This window comes from Haemaphysalis longicornis, unplaced genomic scaffold (assembly GCF_048455015.1).
Source record: "Haemaphysalis longicornis isolate Haplotype H1 unplaced genomic scaffold, Haemaphysalis longicornis Haplotype H1 scaffold_9, whole genome shotgun sequence".
NCBI classification, from domain to species: Eukaryota; Metazoa; Arthropoda; class Arachnida; order Ixodida; family Ixodidae; genus Haemaphysalis; species Haemaphysalis longicornis.
Window position 1 is genome coordinate 62,928,487 of NW_027526460.1, and position 14,042 is coordinate 62,942,528.

Genomic DNA, 14,042 nt, shown 5'->3' on the forward strand with positions numbered 1-14,042 from the left:
ACGTACCCGACGCTACAAGGGAATGCGCGCGGCGGGAGAGACAGACATTCTGGTTCGAGGTTATCCGTCTTTCATCCCAATAGAGCTGCAATTGAAACCGTGGATGTGGGAAGAAAAGGAACCCTGGAGTCGTCAGACGGCCCCCGTATAGGGAGAAGGGAGCTCGTCTACACATTCAGTCCAAGGAGGCACGGTGCAGGGTAGGCGGGAGGGGATCGATGCAGCCCCGTCGTGTCATTCTCGGAACCTGGTAGACGAGGCACGCGGCAAATTGTGTGCCGCCCGTGAGACGATCGCAGTACCCTATTGCAGTGCTGCTTGTTCGATGGCCCTCCAAAATGGAAAGTGGCTCTCAAGCGGCACATTTGTGCCGGCCGAGCGAGATCCTTTGGGACTCCTTCGAGGCACGCGTGCACGGGGCGAGAAGCGAGACCATCTTGCGAAAACTCTGAGGGAAAGGCGTAACGCGTGTGTAGCCGTCGTGTTTGTGCATTCCTCTTTTGAGTCGCTGTGCGCTGTTTGGTGCACGCCGCGCACAAGCGCACACCGGGAGAACGAATGAGACCGGGGCCTCGACGAGTTTTGTGTGTGAAGGGGAATGAGATGTCGCACGAAGGCAGGCGTGTTTGAAGTGCGTATATGAATCTCCGTTACATGGAGCCAAGATAAGCATCGTTGCGAAGGTACTGGTGCTTGACATTGTTTAATGAGCGCGTTTTGAACGGCCGTCACGGCAAGCCAAAATGCTGGGTCTGAGGAGTACCTCGCAATGGAAGCAAGTCATGTTGGAAACGAATTGAACCATAAAGGCCCACTGCGATTGCGAAGTTTTCAGAGTGTAATGTTTCTGCACAAGAAGTTCTCGGTTACAAATCCGGCTCCGGGGCTGATTTGTTCCTGGTGGATAAAGGTAAAAAAAAGGAACTGCATGCTACAGCGTGCCTCAAATTGCCATGTAGCAGCACCAGCAAAGTTTGCTGGTGTATCTACAAAGTGGTAAAGCGCATATGTGCCTTATGTGTTTTACGGGATTTTAACTTCCGCTCGAAACTGCACAGAGATTGACAATCATTTTTACGGTACGCACGTTGTCGGAATCATCACACGCAGTTTTTACAGTGCTCGCGTGACACCACTTTTCTTGAAGCTCAATCTTTTACTCATAGACGAACACGTCAAATACAATTTAGGGATCACCGCATATCATTTAATGAGAATTCCTAGTTTCTTATATCTGATTGGCAGGGATCATTTACCTAACCGAAACGTTACACGGTTTTTAGAATAACTTCTTGCTGCCAAAAGTGCGTATGAATTACGGCTTTTAGACTGTGCGATTCACTGTCATAAAATTTTGGAACCCTCTGCCCTTCACTGCAAAGACTACGCCATCTCTTACGCGTTTCAAAACATTACTTCGGTCATACATATCTGAACAATCAGACGCCATTTAACTTCCTGTCTGTACATGTTGACGTGTTAGTTCTAGACAATCATTTACAATGGTGTATGTATTATGTTTTGTATTGAAATGTTTTCCCACTTTATTCATGGTGCTTTGCCGTTTTTATGAGAATTAAATGTGACTTTACCGCTAACTATTGTACACAATATTTTGTTGTGTATAACGCCTTTGTATGACGTCTGTTCTTTGTATAACATCTGTTTTATTACTTCATTGCGTTCTCTGAATAAAACAATGTTCATAACTTTCGCGACGCTGAGAATGTTTCTTTTTCTCTTTAAATTACAAGGGGTGCCATTAAAGTGTTAAACTCTGGGACCCCTTTCCGTATAATATTTTCCACACATTGTATATTTTGTTACGAATAATAAACTGAAACTGAAACTGAAGCTCAGACGGTCCGTGCGAGAAACCCACTGTTCGGCACGTGCAGACGCCAGTGTGGGATAGATTTTTTGATAAAGGAGCAAAAAGAGTAGCTTGTTCCCCAATTTACGTATATTTATGGGGTGTGCCTCCTGCAGAACGGATATCGAATGTTTCATTAGGGATGGGCGCAGAATTCGCACTAGTACTCAATGTAGAGTAGCTATGTAAAACGTACTGTTCGTTGAGGTAAGGTGACGAATTCTTCAAGGAATGGCAACAAATCACATGAAGAACTTCAATTAGTCTCAGTACTCATACTTGCAGCGCAAATTGTACGCGGCAGGTCTGTGAATTAGCGGCACATGTAAAGAAACACTGAGGAAGGCCACTGATTCGATCGCAGCCTGCGTGAACCCATAGACCACCGAGGATTTAAAGGCACCATGAAGTCGGAACGCAACCTGGATTTGTATTAAAGGATAGCGTATGGTGACTTAATCAGTTACAGACCGGCTTCTAAAGACTTTCTTGTTCACCAAAAAGATAATGTTGCAAAACATTCAAATTTTGAGCAGCGAACGTCAAGAGCTACGTAATAGGAGAAATGGTAAAGATAAACTTGTAAGTGTGCTAACAGCCTGTTAGCAGTCAAGTGGCATGTTCAGGCGGAACAAGAGGCACCACTGCAACTGTACAGTCATACTTTTTGGTGGTAGCTTCGGTAGCTTCAGACTCAAATCGCCCAAACAAATCCCTTTGATGCGACGTCGTAAGATCCCAGCAACACAGGTGCTGGTGAGTTGTCACTGCTTTTTTGAACCTGTTTTAACAGGTTTGTAAAATATTTCTCGCAGATTGGGTTAAAATTGCATCAGTGCGGCAGGAAGAAGCAGTATTTTCACTTAGCCAACTCTGCGTTCTGTCTTCATGGTCAGAAAATACAACCTAGTCACATATTAAAAAATACAACCTCTCGCAACTCAGTCAGCTTTATTACAGCCATGAAAAAAATGCTGTTAAACTAAAAAGAAACGGAAGAATTAATGAGAAACATTTTTGCTGCAGTGACGCGATGGTGGTAGAAGTGATGCGTTAGAGGCCAACCCCAAAAACAAATTTAACAGTTTGCTAAGTGCACGCTAGAATTGAATGGGTATGCGATCACACAGAATTACAGGGGCTACAATCACCCATTCATGGTTCTTGGCTTCAGCTTTGATCTGAGGCAGCCAGTCGCAGTACCTAGACTCCGTGACGTCCTAGAGAACTCAGCAGAAATTGGTTAGGGCGTCGGCGCTGCTTTCTCTGTTTACCCTAATATCGAGATGATTTTTTTGTTTGCCATAAATTGTCTGTCGTTGTTATCGGGACCAATCAGTGTTTTTTTTTCGCAATCAGTGTTTTTAGTGAACTAAAATTGTATTTTTTCTTCACGTTCATTTTTATGTGGCGAGAGTCCATGTATGAGAATTATAGTTCAAAATGAACGGTAGCCTACCGGGGCCGATTTCGCGCAAACGGGTTGAAGACTCATTCATCATACATCATGCGTGAAGTCGCTTGTATTTTCCATGTTATAACTCATTGCTACGGCGTTGTGCTACGGAGCTAGAGGTCACGGTTTCGATCCCGGTCGCGGTAGCTGCATTTCCGATGGGGGTAGAAAAGCGGAAACGTCCCCAGTGTGCCGAGATTATCGCGCACGTAAAGATTCCCGTGCTAGAGATTAATCCGGAGCCGTCAAGTACGGCGCACCTTATAGCCAGGTAGCTTCGGCGCATAAACCTTTAAAGTTATAACTCGCTTGCGCAAATTTTGGGTACAGCAGAAGGAGGGGGCAACGCGGGAATGCGACAGCACGGCATTAAGCATAACCTCTGCTATGTGGAAAGGCTGTTGAGGAAAAAAAGCATGCTGAACCTCAGACATTTTGGGTGGCAGCTTTGTTTTACCGATATCTCAGCAGTTGGCTCCCCGCACGGCGCTGTAAATTTTTTTCGATCCAGTCAAACTGGCCTCTATGAGGTTTGCACATCAATACGCTAATTTAATTCAACATCTTGTTTCATTTTTCTTTTTAGCTGAAATATACATCTGGAACATTGTGATTGAAGAGCTAGCGAGGAAAAATCACAAGGTTCCGTTGGAAACATAAATGCGTCATTCTCATTTCTATGCTATTTCGAGCACACACAAATAGTAAGCGACACGATTTGCACGCTTTGTCGCAGTAGTCTTAGATAAAAGATTGTTATGGTTGTGTTCGTGTTTTCGGATTAATTATATTTTGATAAAAAAAAATTATGGACGCGAACCAAAGCGCTCATTGTTTGCCATCAAAAATTCTAAAATGTCTCATGCAGGGATTTTATTTTCTTTGTTTCAACAATAAAGAGGGCTTTGTGATAATAGGAAGGGGCGGAAAAGGCATGCAAATGTTCTCACATTTCGGTTGTCCGCTAAAAACCCCTCTTCCTAGTGTAGAAGCAGCTGGAAATGCGGAACAATGACAAACGCACAGGCTTTTTGAATACAAAACGTGTTTACTCCCGGCGCTGGTGCTATTGGAATGCAAATTGTCAATGTCAAGGAACAGAGAACAGCAAAATGCAAATGAGGAAAATAAAAGTGTGAACTCGGCAGGCATGCAAATGGGCCGTTTATCGAGTTATTGTTGCGGATAATAATTCCACTGCAAGGGAGCTTTCAAATCGTTTGAAAACAGCGCGGAAGACGGGACGGAGCAAGTAATAGACGACACAAGCGCTGACGAACAACTGAGCGATTTAATTCGCAAGAAAATATATACATGAAAAACTAGGGGAAGAGAAGGAAAAATACGACATAAAATTTTGACAGAAAAAGGTGATAGCTACTGATTATTAAGTATGACAACGACAATCTTTCGCCGCGTGACGATTTGAAGGCAACTAGTCACGTAGGTACGCGATTTCCTTATCCAACAGTGCCACGGATGGTTCGCTGATACAATCGCTCCCTTTCCTCTTGATTTGGAAGGCCTCGAAGATCTCCCTCTCCCTCCGCCCGCGGTAAGAGGTGAGTGTGGCGCATTCAGTGAACCGAGGGGTGCAGCCGCACGAGGCGCAGTGTGCTGACAGCGTGCCACCGCTAGAAGACCTGACTTTGTTGGCATTGTTGGCATGCTCCCTCAAACGTTCATTCAGGCAGCGGCCTGTTTGTCCTATATAGGAGCGTTTGCACGACAGCGGAATCTCGTACACGACGTTACTCACACAATCAACGTAACGTGTCTCGTGTTTTTTGACGCACGCTGGTGATTTGCTGTTTTCTGCGTTAACGCGCTTACACAGGCGGCTCAGTTTCTTCGGAGCAGAAAACACAAGTCGTACGCCCGCCTTGCCAACAATCTTCTTGAGCGCATGGCTCACTCCATGGACGTACGGGATGACGGCGGTCTTGGGTCGTTCTGCTTGAGGGCACTTCTCCGGAGCCTTCGAAGTGAGTTCGCGTAGCAGCTTAGCTGCCAAGGCACGCAGGAGGTCTGTCGGATACGCGGCACACCTCAAACGGCTAGCTTGCGCCTCAAAACTCTGTTGTGCACGGTGTGGGCAGAACCTCTTCAGGGCATTTCTTAGCACACTCGTGGCAACTCCCCTCTTGACCAGCTTCGAGTGTGCTGAGCTGTATGGTAATAGGCCCTTTTGGGACCTAGGAGCATACTCCCAGCAGGTGTGCTCCTCCTCAAAATGCAGGCTGAGGTCCAGAAATCTTATCTGGCCGTCCGTGGGCAGTTCCATGGTCAACGTGAAAGCCGTGAGGAGCGATTGGAACGTGCCAAAAATCACTTCCGCCCCTTGACTGGTTGTCCGCTCCTCGGTTTCAAAAATGACCAGAAAATCGTCCACGAACCTGAATACCTTTAGGACTCCGTGCTCAGAAAGGGCCTCCTGTAGCTGTCTGTCCAAGCGGGCAAGCAGTAAGTCGCTCAAAATGAGCACGGAGCACGGAGTCCTAAAGGTATTCAGGTTCGTGGACGATTTTCTGGTCATTTTTGAAACCGAGGAGGTAATTCCTGGCTCCGAGAAGGTAATTCCTGAGTGAAATGGCACGTTGGAGAGCATGTAGGTCAGATAAAGTACAATTTTTATTTAGAACACATCGCAGATGAGTTGAATAAACGTGTTTGTCCAAAAGACACGCCTTTTTTTAAATGAGCCAGGTCCAGAAGACGAAACTAAGATAAAACTCCAGTGACAAGAACAACTCGGCAAATTTCCCCTAAAAAATGGGTGACAAGAAACCAACTGAGATAACACCCTGAAAACGTGTATGCCGTAGTTCGTATCGAAAATAAACCAGATCCTGCTGTTTTGCGGATGAAAATGAGCCAAATTCATTTTCCCAGTGGGAGTTTGGTTTTTGCATGATTGTTCAGCCTGCTGTTTTCAGAAGTTTTTTTTTTGCTTTTCGGAGCTCGCTTATCATACATTCAGACGCAATTAGAAGATCGGCGATAGATCTGTACCCAGACGTCAAAGACGAAGTGAACAGAAGATGCGAACAAAATGAAACTAAGAGATGTGAAACAACCACTTCATCTCGGCTTCCCCGTCCCTACGGAGTAACTCTGGTTATATTCATTTTTTCTTGCTCCGTATTGACCATTTTAGCATTTAACTGAATAGCCGCCGCTTACAAGCCCTGGCAAATCTCCCCCCCCCCTTCCAAACGTACAAAAAACTTAAGGTGAAGAAGAAGATATTAGCAGCCTTCTTGTGAAGCGTTTTGGAAATTCGTGGCAAGGCCATGAAGAGTTTGCTTACTTGGTGAGTGCCTTCAGGCGTGCCCAAGAAAATTATCCTAGGGACAAATTAAAAAAGAAAGCTGCAAATGGTGCCAAGAGAACTCACCTGCTCTCCTTGTGTAGTTATACTGTTCGTGAAGCCCTGTTGCGTATGTTTAATGCCTTTTCCGCCAAAACTCAATCGAACCATTCTTGAAAGTGAATTTAAATAGTCTTCATAAATATGGCGCATCAAGTTGACCGTTTCAATTCAATATGAGCCAAATCCAAACTTATAATTCTAATATTGCGTAAGTACACTGCATATTTTTTAATTACTTGTGGCCAAAAACTTCCCCTAGATGACATCTAAAATATATCATATGATAGCCTTGACAGCGTTGTATATAGGTCCGGTAACAAACTTCCGCGTGCTTCTCAAATTCGCGTTGGCTGGATCTGGCTCATTTGAAAAACAAACACCTGAAATATTCGTTCAGAGCTGCACTAATTATGGCGCCGTGGTGCCATGGTTGTACGGGCTCAATTAGTATACCTAGTTGAGTTGGGATATCGCTAGCGTGGGGGTCATAATTGCGAGAAATGAAGCCTGCCGATATATTTTGGATCGAAGCGATTGCGCATATAAAATATGTTTGATGTGAACTCAATGCGGATTAAGCAAACTTGAATTACGGGCGACCAAAAATAAAACGCTTGGTTATGGGTGTCAGTAGGTGCGTTACGCAAGTTGTGGTGTGCGTATCCTAATTATTTAGACGGTTGCTTAAAGACAGTGGCTTATGAAACTGCCGGGACAAGTTAGATGCTAAGTGAACCTCTAGGTATTTGTACGGCGTCGTCCGCGTCATGTGTGGTTATTTATTATTGTGTGTACCTTCGCTTCCAAAAAAAGTATACTATTTGACACTGAGAAAAAGTTAGGGTCTATCCGCCGCGTGTCACGTGTACTATGCATGAATTTCAAATCGTTTTGAAAGGCGGTGTGACCATGAGGAGTGCCTATTGAGCAATATATGATGCCATAATCTGCAAAAATCCCATTTAAGACGAAATGTTAGCAGGGAAGCCAGCTATAATGTAACATACAATGAGTAATGAACACCCCCTTCGGGACACCACAGCTGACCACAGTACCGTGGGGAGCTGTTGATTGCTGTAAATGGTCGGCGTACGTATAAGGGCTTATGGAGTCATGATTGCCTGACAAAATGTAATGGAATGGTCGATAATTTAGAGATGAGGTGGCAGTTCACGACGGGATTAACAACCTTTGGCAAGGCTAAAAAATGCATGCGGTTTGTAGATCGTTGTCAGTGTAAAACGCGTCAGTCATGAATTGAAATTGTTGAGGCACATCAGAACTTTTTCCTTAACCGTCAGATTCTTAAGCGTGAACATCGCAAAAAGCAGCAAAAAGCTCACCGCGTGTCGTTAGCCTTTCAAGCGCAATATGCTACTCCATAACTATTACTCTCGGTTTCAGGCTGGCTTTTTTTGTGGTACAGGCTTCGGCTTAGTGCCTTCAAAATCTCTTCCGTCAGGTTTGGCTTTCCTAAATGCTATACGGGGATCTTCTTGACTACCGTCTGTGCAGCAAGTACCCTTCAATACGATATAATCAGCCCGTCAACAACGACAAAGCATCGGACACCAAAAATTACGGCAATGCGTGCGTACTCCCTGCTGAAGGCGCGGAAACCGTTCCTGAGCTCGTCTTTTTGTGCTTGACGACAGAAACTTCTTTTGATTTTAACTTCCAATGGCCTCAATTACCTCAGGTAACTATTTTTAGTAACCAAACAGCTCTTTTATTTTATACAAACATGCTAGTTCTAATCACATTAAACCGTTCATAAGGGTGCAAGCTCCTCCGTATATAGAAGGTTGACTGCATAAGCATTGTTTAGGTACATTAACGCTAGTTTTGGTTAGAAACGGGGATCCTAAAATAATGTCCACTTTGTGTTGGTATTGTTATTGCAATTAACAATTTAGCGTGCTTTCCTAACGCTAACATCGCCTCACGGTGCCTCTGAAAGATTAGTTTACAGGATTTGACTACAAACTAACACCTCTAGCCCGCAGTACGATCCAAACAAGTAGTTTCACATATAAAAGATTCAGTTGCATACATGGCTCGAGATCTTCTTTTCCAAAGAAAAAAAAAATATGTCGGGTTGCCACTTCAGCGTACGCAGCATTCATGATGTTTTCAAGTGCTTTGAGCGAACCTCGTCGTGTCTGGATGGCGCGCAATGCACGTCATCCAATTGGGCCTTGTTAAGGCCTTTACAAGCTTCTGGCGAGCGCTCTATTGGTATTGCTCGTAGTCGCGTAGGGGGATGTGCGTAGGACTGTTGACGTCGCGTGACCTTGTCTGCGGTAACGTCTAACCACCCGATCTGGCTGAATAAAACGAAGGTGCCACGGCTGCTCTTAGGCATTATCATCAGTGTTGGCCTGCCATCTTGAGCTCTCATACGGTTGCGGGTACCCTTTGAGGCTGAATTGGAAATTTGGACTCTGCACAAGGCTTCGAAAACGTGAGTCAACCGTATTCAATATGCTCTACAGATCATGATCTGTCATTAGGATATTTTTCATTCACTGAAGTATGCATTACTAGCTATATTAAACTTGTTGAAGCAACCTTGGGTTAATTTATGGGTAACAAACAGCCAGTGCAGTGTCGTTTTCTGAGCTCTGCGATTGCATTATAGCAGCCACTCGTGCTTCGCGGATCAGCATTCCTGAGCGTACAGGTGCCGTCATTAGTATTTAGAAAAAGGATTTATGAATATCACAAAATATCTGCTTTCTTGGCTTTATTGCTGTCATTACCGGTTTACAGGAAGCTTTTTCTATTAAGGATGACTCCTTTGAACGCACACAGCAATGCAGCCACGCAGTTTCCTGAAGGAGGTATTTCTGTACATTCACAAGACCGTGTTTCAAGTACCTTTAATGGCACCTGTACCAAAGAAAAATTGTTTAGCTTCTGAATATCTATGGGGAATAGGCGAAGCTGTCTGGTTAGAGGTAAAGGTAAACCAACGGCAGCTTCATAAACATTAGATTCCTAAACAAAGGTAAGCAGCACTAGCGGTATACAAACTAAGTCAATGCCTGCGAATTACAGGTACTTTGAAGTGATTCTTAAAAATGTCAGTAAGCCAGCGCTTTAAATCGAAAACTCAAACTATTTATTCAGCTCACCAAGAAATAAGTATTAAGGTGACTAATGCACACTACGTGGAAAACAGGCAGATATTCTGGGCTCTAAAGTCACCAACGGAAAGTCGATGGCGGGCGAAATGCCGACACCTGACATGTAGATTGCGAATAAAGGGTACAGGATTTGAAATTCCTTCAATGGAATTCATGGCTGCCTTGCGTAGTTCATTTAATGCAGCAATTTAGTTCACTAATCCAGGCAAGGGGGATTTGCTAATTTTTAAAGCTATAAAAAGTAATAAACGCAAGCCTTTTTTGCGGTGCCTCGTAAACTGCTAAAGGCATGAAATAAGTGTTTTGTTGCACTTTCAGTTTCAGTCTTAGAGTGAAGCTCTTCCGTGGTTATTATCTGCAGTGGTTTTTTCTGCACATTTCGTGTGTCAAATGAGAACTGTTCATCTGTGCCTGTAATTATGATGTCACCCTTCAATCTTGAAGTTTGTTTTCGGATTGTATGGTACAGATTTGTTGGATGACGAGTTTGGCACAGAACTTGCATTCCTTCGCTAATATGGGGCAAAAGCGTATTCTGGGGTAAAGAGCCCTCACTGAATCAAATAATAACATACCCGGGTCAATGAAAGTTTCTCCGAGCTACCCCGAAAGACCCGCCACGATGGTTATCCCGGTGCCAAGACTAACTTCTCGGAAGCTTTGAAATTCTGAGGTGTCCGTTCCGAGACTACAAGCGTACGTTCTGGCAGTAGGATATTGGCTAACCGTGAATTAATAGTTAGTTTTAATGGAGGTAACATGACCTAAAGCCAACGTTAAGCACTAGCTTACTTAAGTTGGAGGGTTTGGTTAGAAAAGCCTGTGCGGGTAAGGCGGGGTCTGGTATGGGTCGTGCCTATCCCGGTATTTTGAAAAATCCTACAATAGCATCATGTTCACCGTGTTCAGCTTATGCCTGTGTGCTTTTTCGAAATTATATTTTTTGTGCCATGCGATGCCATTTTAATTCTAGAAGCATAGAGAATCACGCTATTGTTTAATCGCATTCCAGGCTTTCGCAGGGAAAATGGCCTGCCAACATTTGTTGCCCTCCCTGGCGTTCATGATTGTAGCGGTTGCTGCGGTACCAAGCCAGAAAGGTGAGCTTGAAAGGTATTTGTTTGCTATAAAGGCACAAATCCTGCATTTTCTGTCACTAAAAAATCAATTTGTTTTAGTGTGAACAGAACTTACTAAAGTTAGGCGTAGCGCTGGTATGAAAAATAACCAGTCCTTGTGGTGTAGTTTTGTTTGAAGTTTGCTTTTGAGTTTTATTTGCTAAAACGCGTAATCAATTTACTAGATGAGCCGACTAAAGTCAAACGCAAGTTACATCAGAGCCAATGATTGTAAAGGAAATAATTGCGGTTACCAATGAAGGGAAATGTATAATTAACCTTGTAAAGCAATGAGGGCCAATCCCGCACCAATAAAGCTTCCTTACAAAAGAACAGTGAGGTCTACAATGGGTTCGTGGACGTTGAGATCAGCGAAACGTTTTTGATTATAATGCAAGGAGAGCTCCATACACGCGCAACCGTGCTCAGAAATTTAACTGGCTCAAAATACTACAAACATTAATTATTTAGACTTTTAAAAGCACGGTCAGGTTGGCTTTAATTTGAGGTTCTTTCCTTCATTTCTTGCCTGTAGTATCCTTTGTGCGTCAAGCCAATAGCACAGGGCAGAGGGTCATATTTGTAGTCCCGGCTACCTAACCTCTCTTCCTGTCGACTGGGATAATGCTGGCGAGTGTCATATTTCCTTCCGATATCTTATCCCTGATGTGCAATCTACGCAGGTACGCCTTGCGACTTCACGGGCTTCGACTCGTATGCCACCGTATCAAGGATACTAGCCAAGATGCCCCCAAGCACCAAGCCCGCTCACAACAAGTTTAGTGCGGTCTTCCCGGGCTTCGAACTCGGAGAGCTCATCGTCAGCGGTTTGCCCCACCTAGAGCAGTACGGCCCCGTCCACCCGTTCTGTGTCAATGGCAGCCGCCTGCTGCAAGTGGACCTCATCCACAGGAGAGACGTCACCATGTCGATGGAGTGGAGAAGCTGCTCCGGAATGCAAGGCAACGTCACTCTTCGTGCGGAGCTGTCGCGCTTTACTGTACTGTTCCGGCTCACCGATTCAGGAGTGGGAAATGGCACCGCCCTGTCGTTCGTGGCGCCGGTTGCTCCTGTTACCCTCGAAGGAGCGCAGGTGGGGGTTGAAGGCGCTAACAGGGCTATGAAGATTGTAACAGGAGTCCTGAGCAACGTTTTTGAAGGTGTCGTTCGGGAGGCATATAACCAACTGTTCTTTTCAACTTTTTATGGCGCTCTCCAAAGAGTTCTGCATTGAAGGTTGATTAAGGAAACAAGAACATATCTGCTTTGTAATAGCCAACCGTGTCTAAGACGGCAGGAGATCCGCGGAGTTTTGTGAACGAAGAAAACTGAACATCAATAGTGCGTACATTCTGCTAAGAGGAATTATACGACACAAAAGGCGGCGTCTGAACTGAACTAGAAACAAACAAAAACAAACCTTATCATTTAAATAAAAATTTCCAGAGAAAATCGGGGAATCAAGGAACAGTCGCAAGTGGCGTAATACGTTGAAGTCCTGCCGCAGCTTGGCGCTGAGTAGACCAAGCGGATGCCAGTTCTGTTTGTTAAATCTGTTCATTTCGCTGCTGCGCAGCATCTGATTACAGAAATAAAGCAATAGATGGTGTTCGCTGATAAGTTTAGCTGTCAATTTTTTCGCTTGGCAACACTGGAAACGGCAACAGCCATGGCCGAAGCCCCATGGACATGGCGCTGCTGGTGCCAGTGCGCCCGCACGCCGCAGAAGAAAAAAATTAGGCGCGTATCTTCTCCTTTCGTTGCAAATGCTGACAAAAGATCTTTATCGCCTTTTGCCAAGTAAATGCCTATTTTCGCTTTCCCGCTCACCTCACATGTTGTTCCTCTTGCGTCGCACTCCTCCGAAGGTAAAGACGCCAAATGTTTGCTTAAATCTTTTTAAAATTACCGCGTTCTACTGCTCCAGGCTGGGTGTCTCGATGGCAACGCTGCCGTACGCCGAAGACGTGCGTGAATCGAGGCGCCTTACTTCAACGTTTATAGAACCGCGTTTCCCTACTCCACGTGCGTTGCAAGCAGAACGTGGAACCTATCTAGTGGAATCCCTCGCAACTGTTGCCGGTTTATTCCTTAAAATGGCGCCAGAAGCTATAGTGGCGCGGGCGACAGCAGGCGACGGTGGAGTGAATTTTTTTTCTGCAGTTGATGAACTATTTAATTTCGCAAAAATCAAGCATGTATGATTTTTATAAAGTAACACTGCAAATATCACTTCTGTATTAACTTGTCTTATTTTTGGGTAATGTCTTGTTCTTCTTCAACAATGTTGACAAGTATGAACGTTACACCGGACTTAGACGAGTAGAGTTAGCTGTGACTTGCGCAGGCTTTGAGTGGCTGAATCGAGTCACAGACAGACAGACAGACAGACAGACAGACAGACAGACAGACAGACAGACAGACAGACAGACAGACAGACAGACAGACAGACCAAAATTTCTGGGTTTAAGTAGCCCAAGAAACACTATGGTCTTTAAAAAAACACCGGTGAGCGTTGTCAGCTCCGTTTGAACCCGATTCTCAATGGTGGTGCCAACAGAGACGTTATTAATCGCACTCACATGGGAGTCGAGAAAAGAGAATATTTGCGCCGAGAAGGCTAATGGTACGTCTTAAACGCTTCAGGTCAATGTAACCGACACGCCAGCTTTTAACCTTTTCCTTGGCTCGTTAAACCAAAAAAAGGAGTAAAGACTGACACAACACCCGCGTTCAGGCTTTCAGTGTTACAAAAAAGAGCCTACAATAAAGCAAAGGCAACGTCTCACAATTTTTATTGAAGCATCTTTTAGCTACAAGCTCTCCGTGCCTCGTGTTTTAGTTTTGCGAGCACAGCCTGATGTATAGCTTCGCTTTGCGTGGTGAGCAGCGCCGGTTCGCAAGTATCTCCCCAAATATTTTCATCCATACTAGGGAAAGCGGTGTGTGGCGGAGGCCAAGAACAGCGTGAGTGCCACCATAGAGGAGGCCATGACTACAATACCGTGCCGAAAGAAATTGAACAGCAATTAGCAAGAATCAGAATGAACTTTATTGATAATACCGTAGCAGA

General features: G+C 44.7%; 1 protein-coding gene across 2 annotated transcripts; it reads left to right on the forward strand.

Annotated features, from left to right (window-relative positions):
* The first annotated feature begins 9,009 nt into the window (after nucleotides 1-9,009).
* On the forward strand, nucleotides 9,010-12,589 carry LOC144151471 (uncharacterized). Of its 2 annotated transcripts, none has more exons than XM_077682524.1 (3): nucleotides 9,010-9,166; nucleotides 10,864-10,951; nucleotides 11,653-12,589. In XM_077682524.1, the coding sequence occupies exons 2-3, from the start codon at nucleotides 10,879-10,881 to the stop codon at nucleotides 12,201-12,203; spliced, it is 624 nt and encodes a 207-aa protein (XP_077538650.1). In that variant the 5' UTR covers nucleotides 9,010-9,166; nucleotides 10,864-10,878; the 3' UTR covers nucleotides 12,204-12,589. The 2 variants fall into 2 exon arrangements, with proteins under 2 accessions (XP_077538650.1, XP_077538651.1); XM_077682525.1 differs by having other exon boundaries at nucleotides 9,017-9,166; nucleotides 10,874-10,951.
* The last annotated feature ends 1,453 nt before the right edge of the window (nucleotides 12,590-14,042 follow it).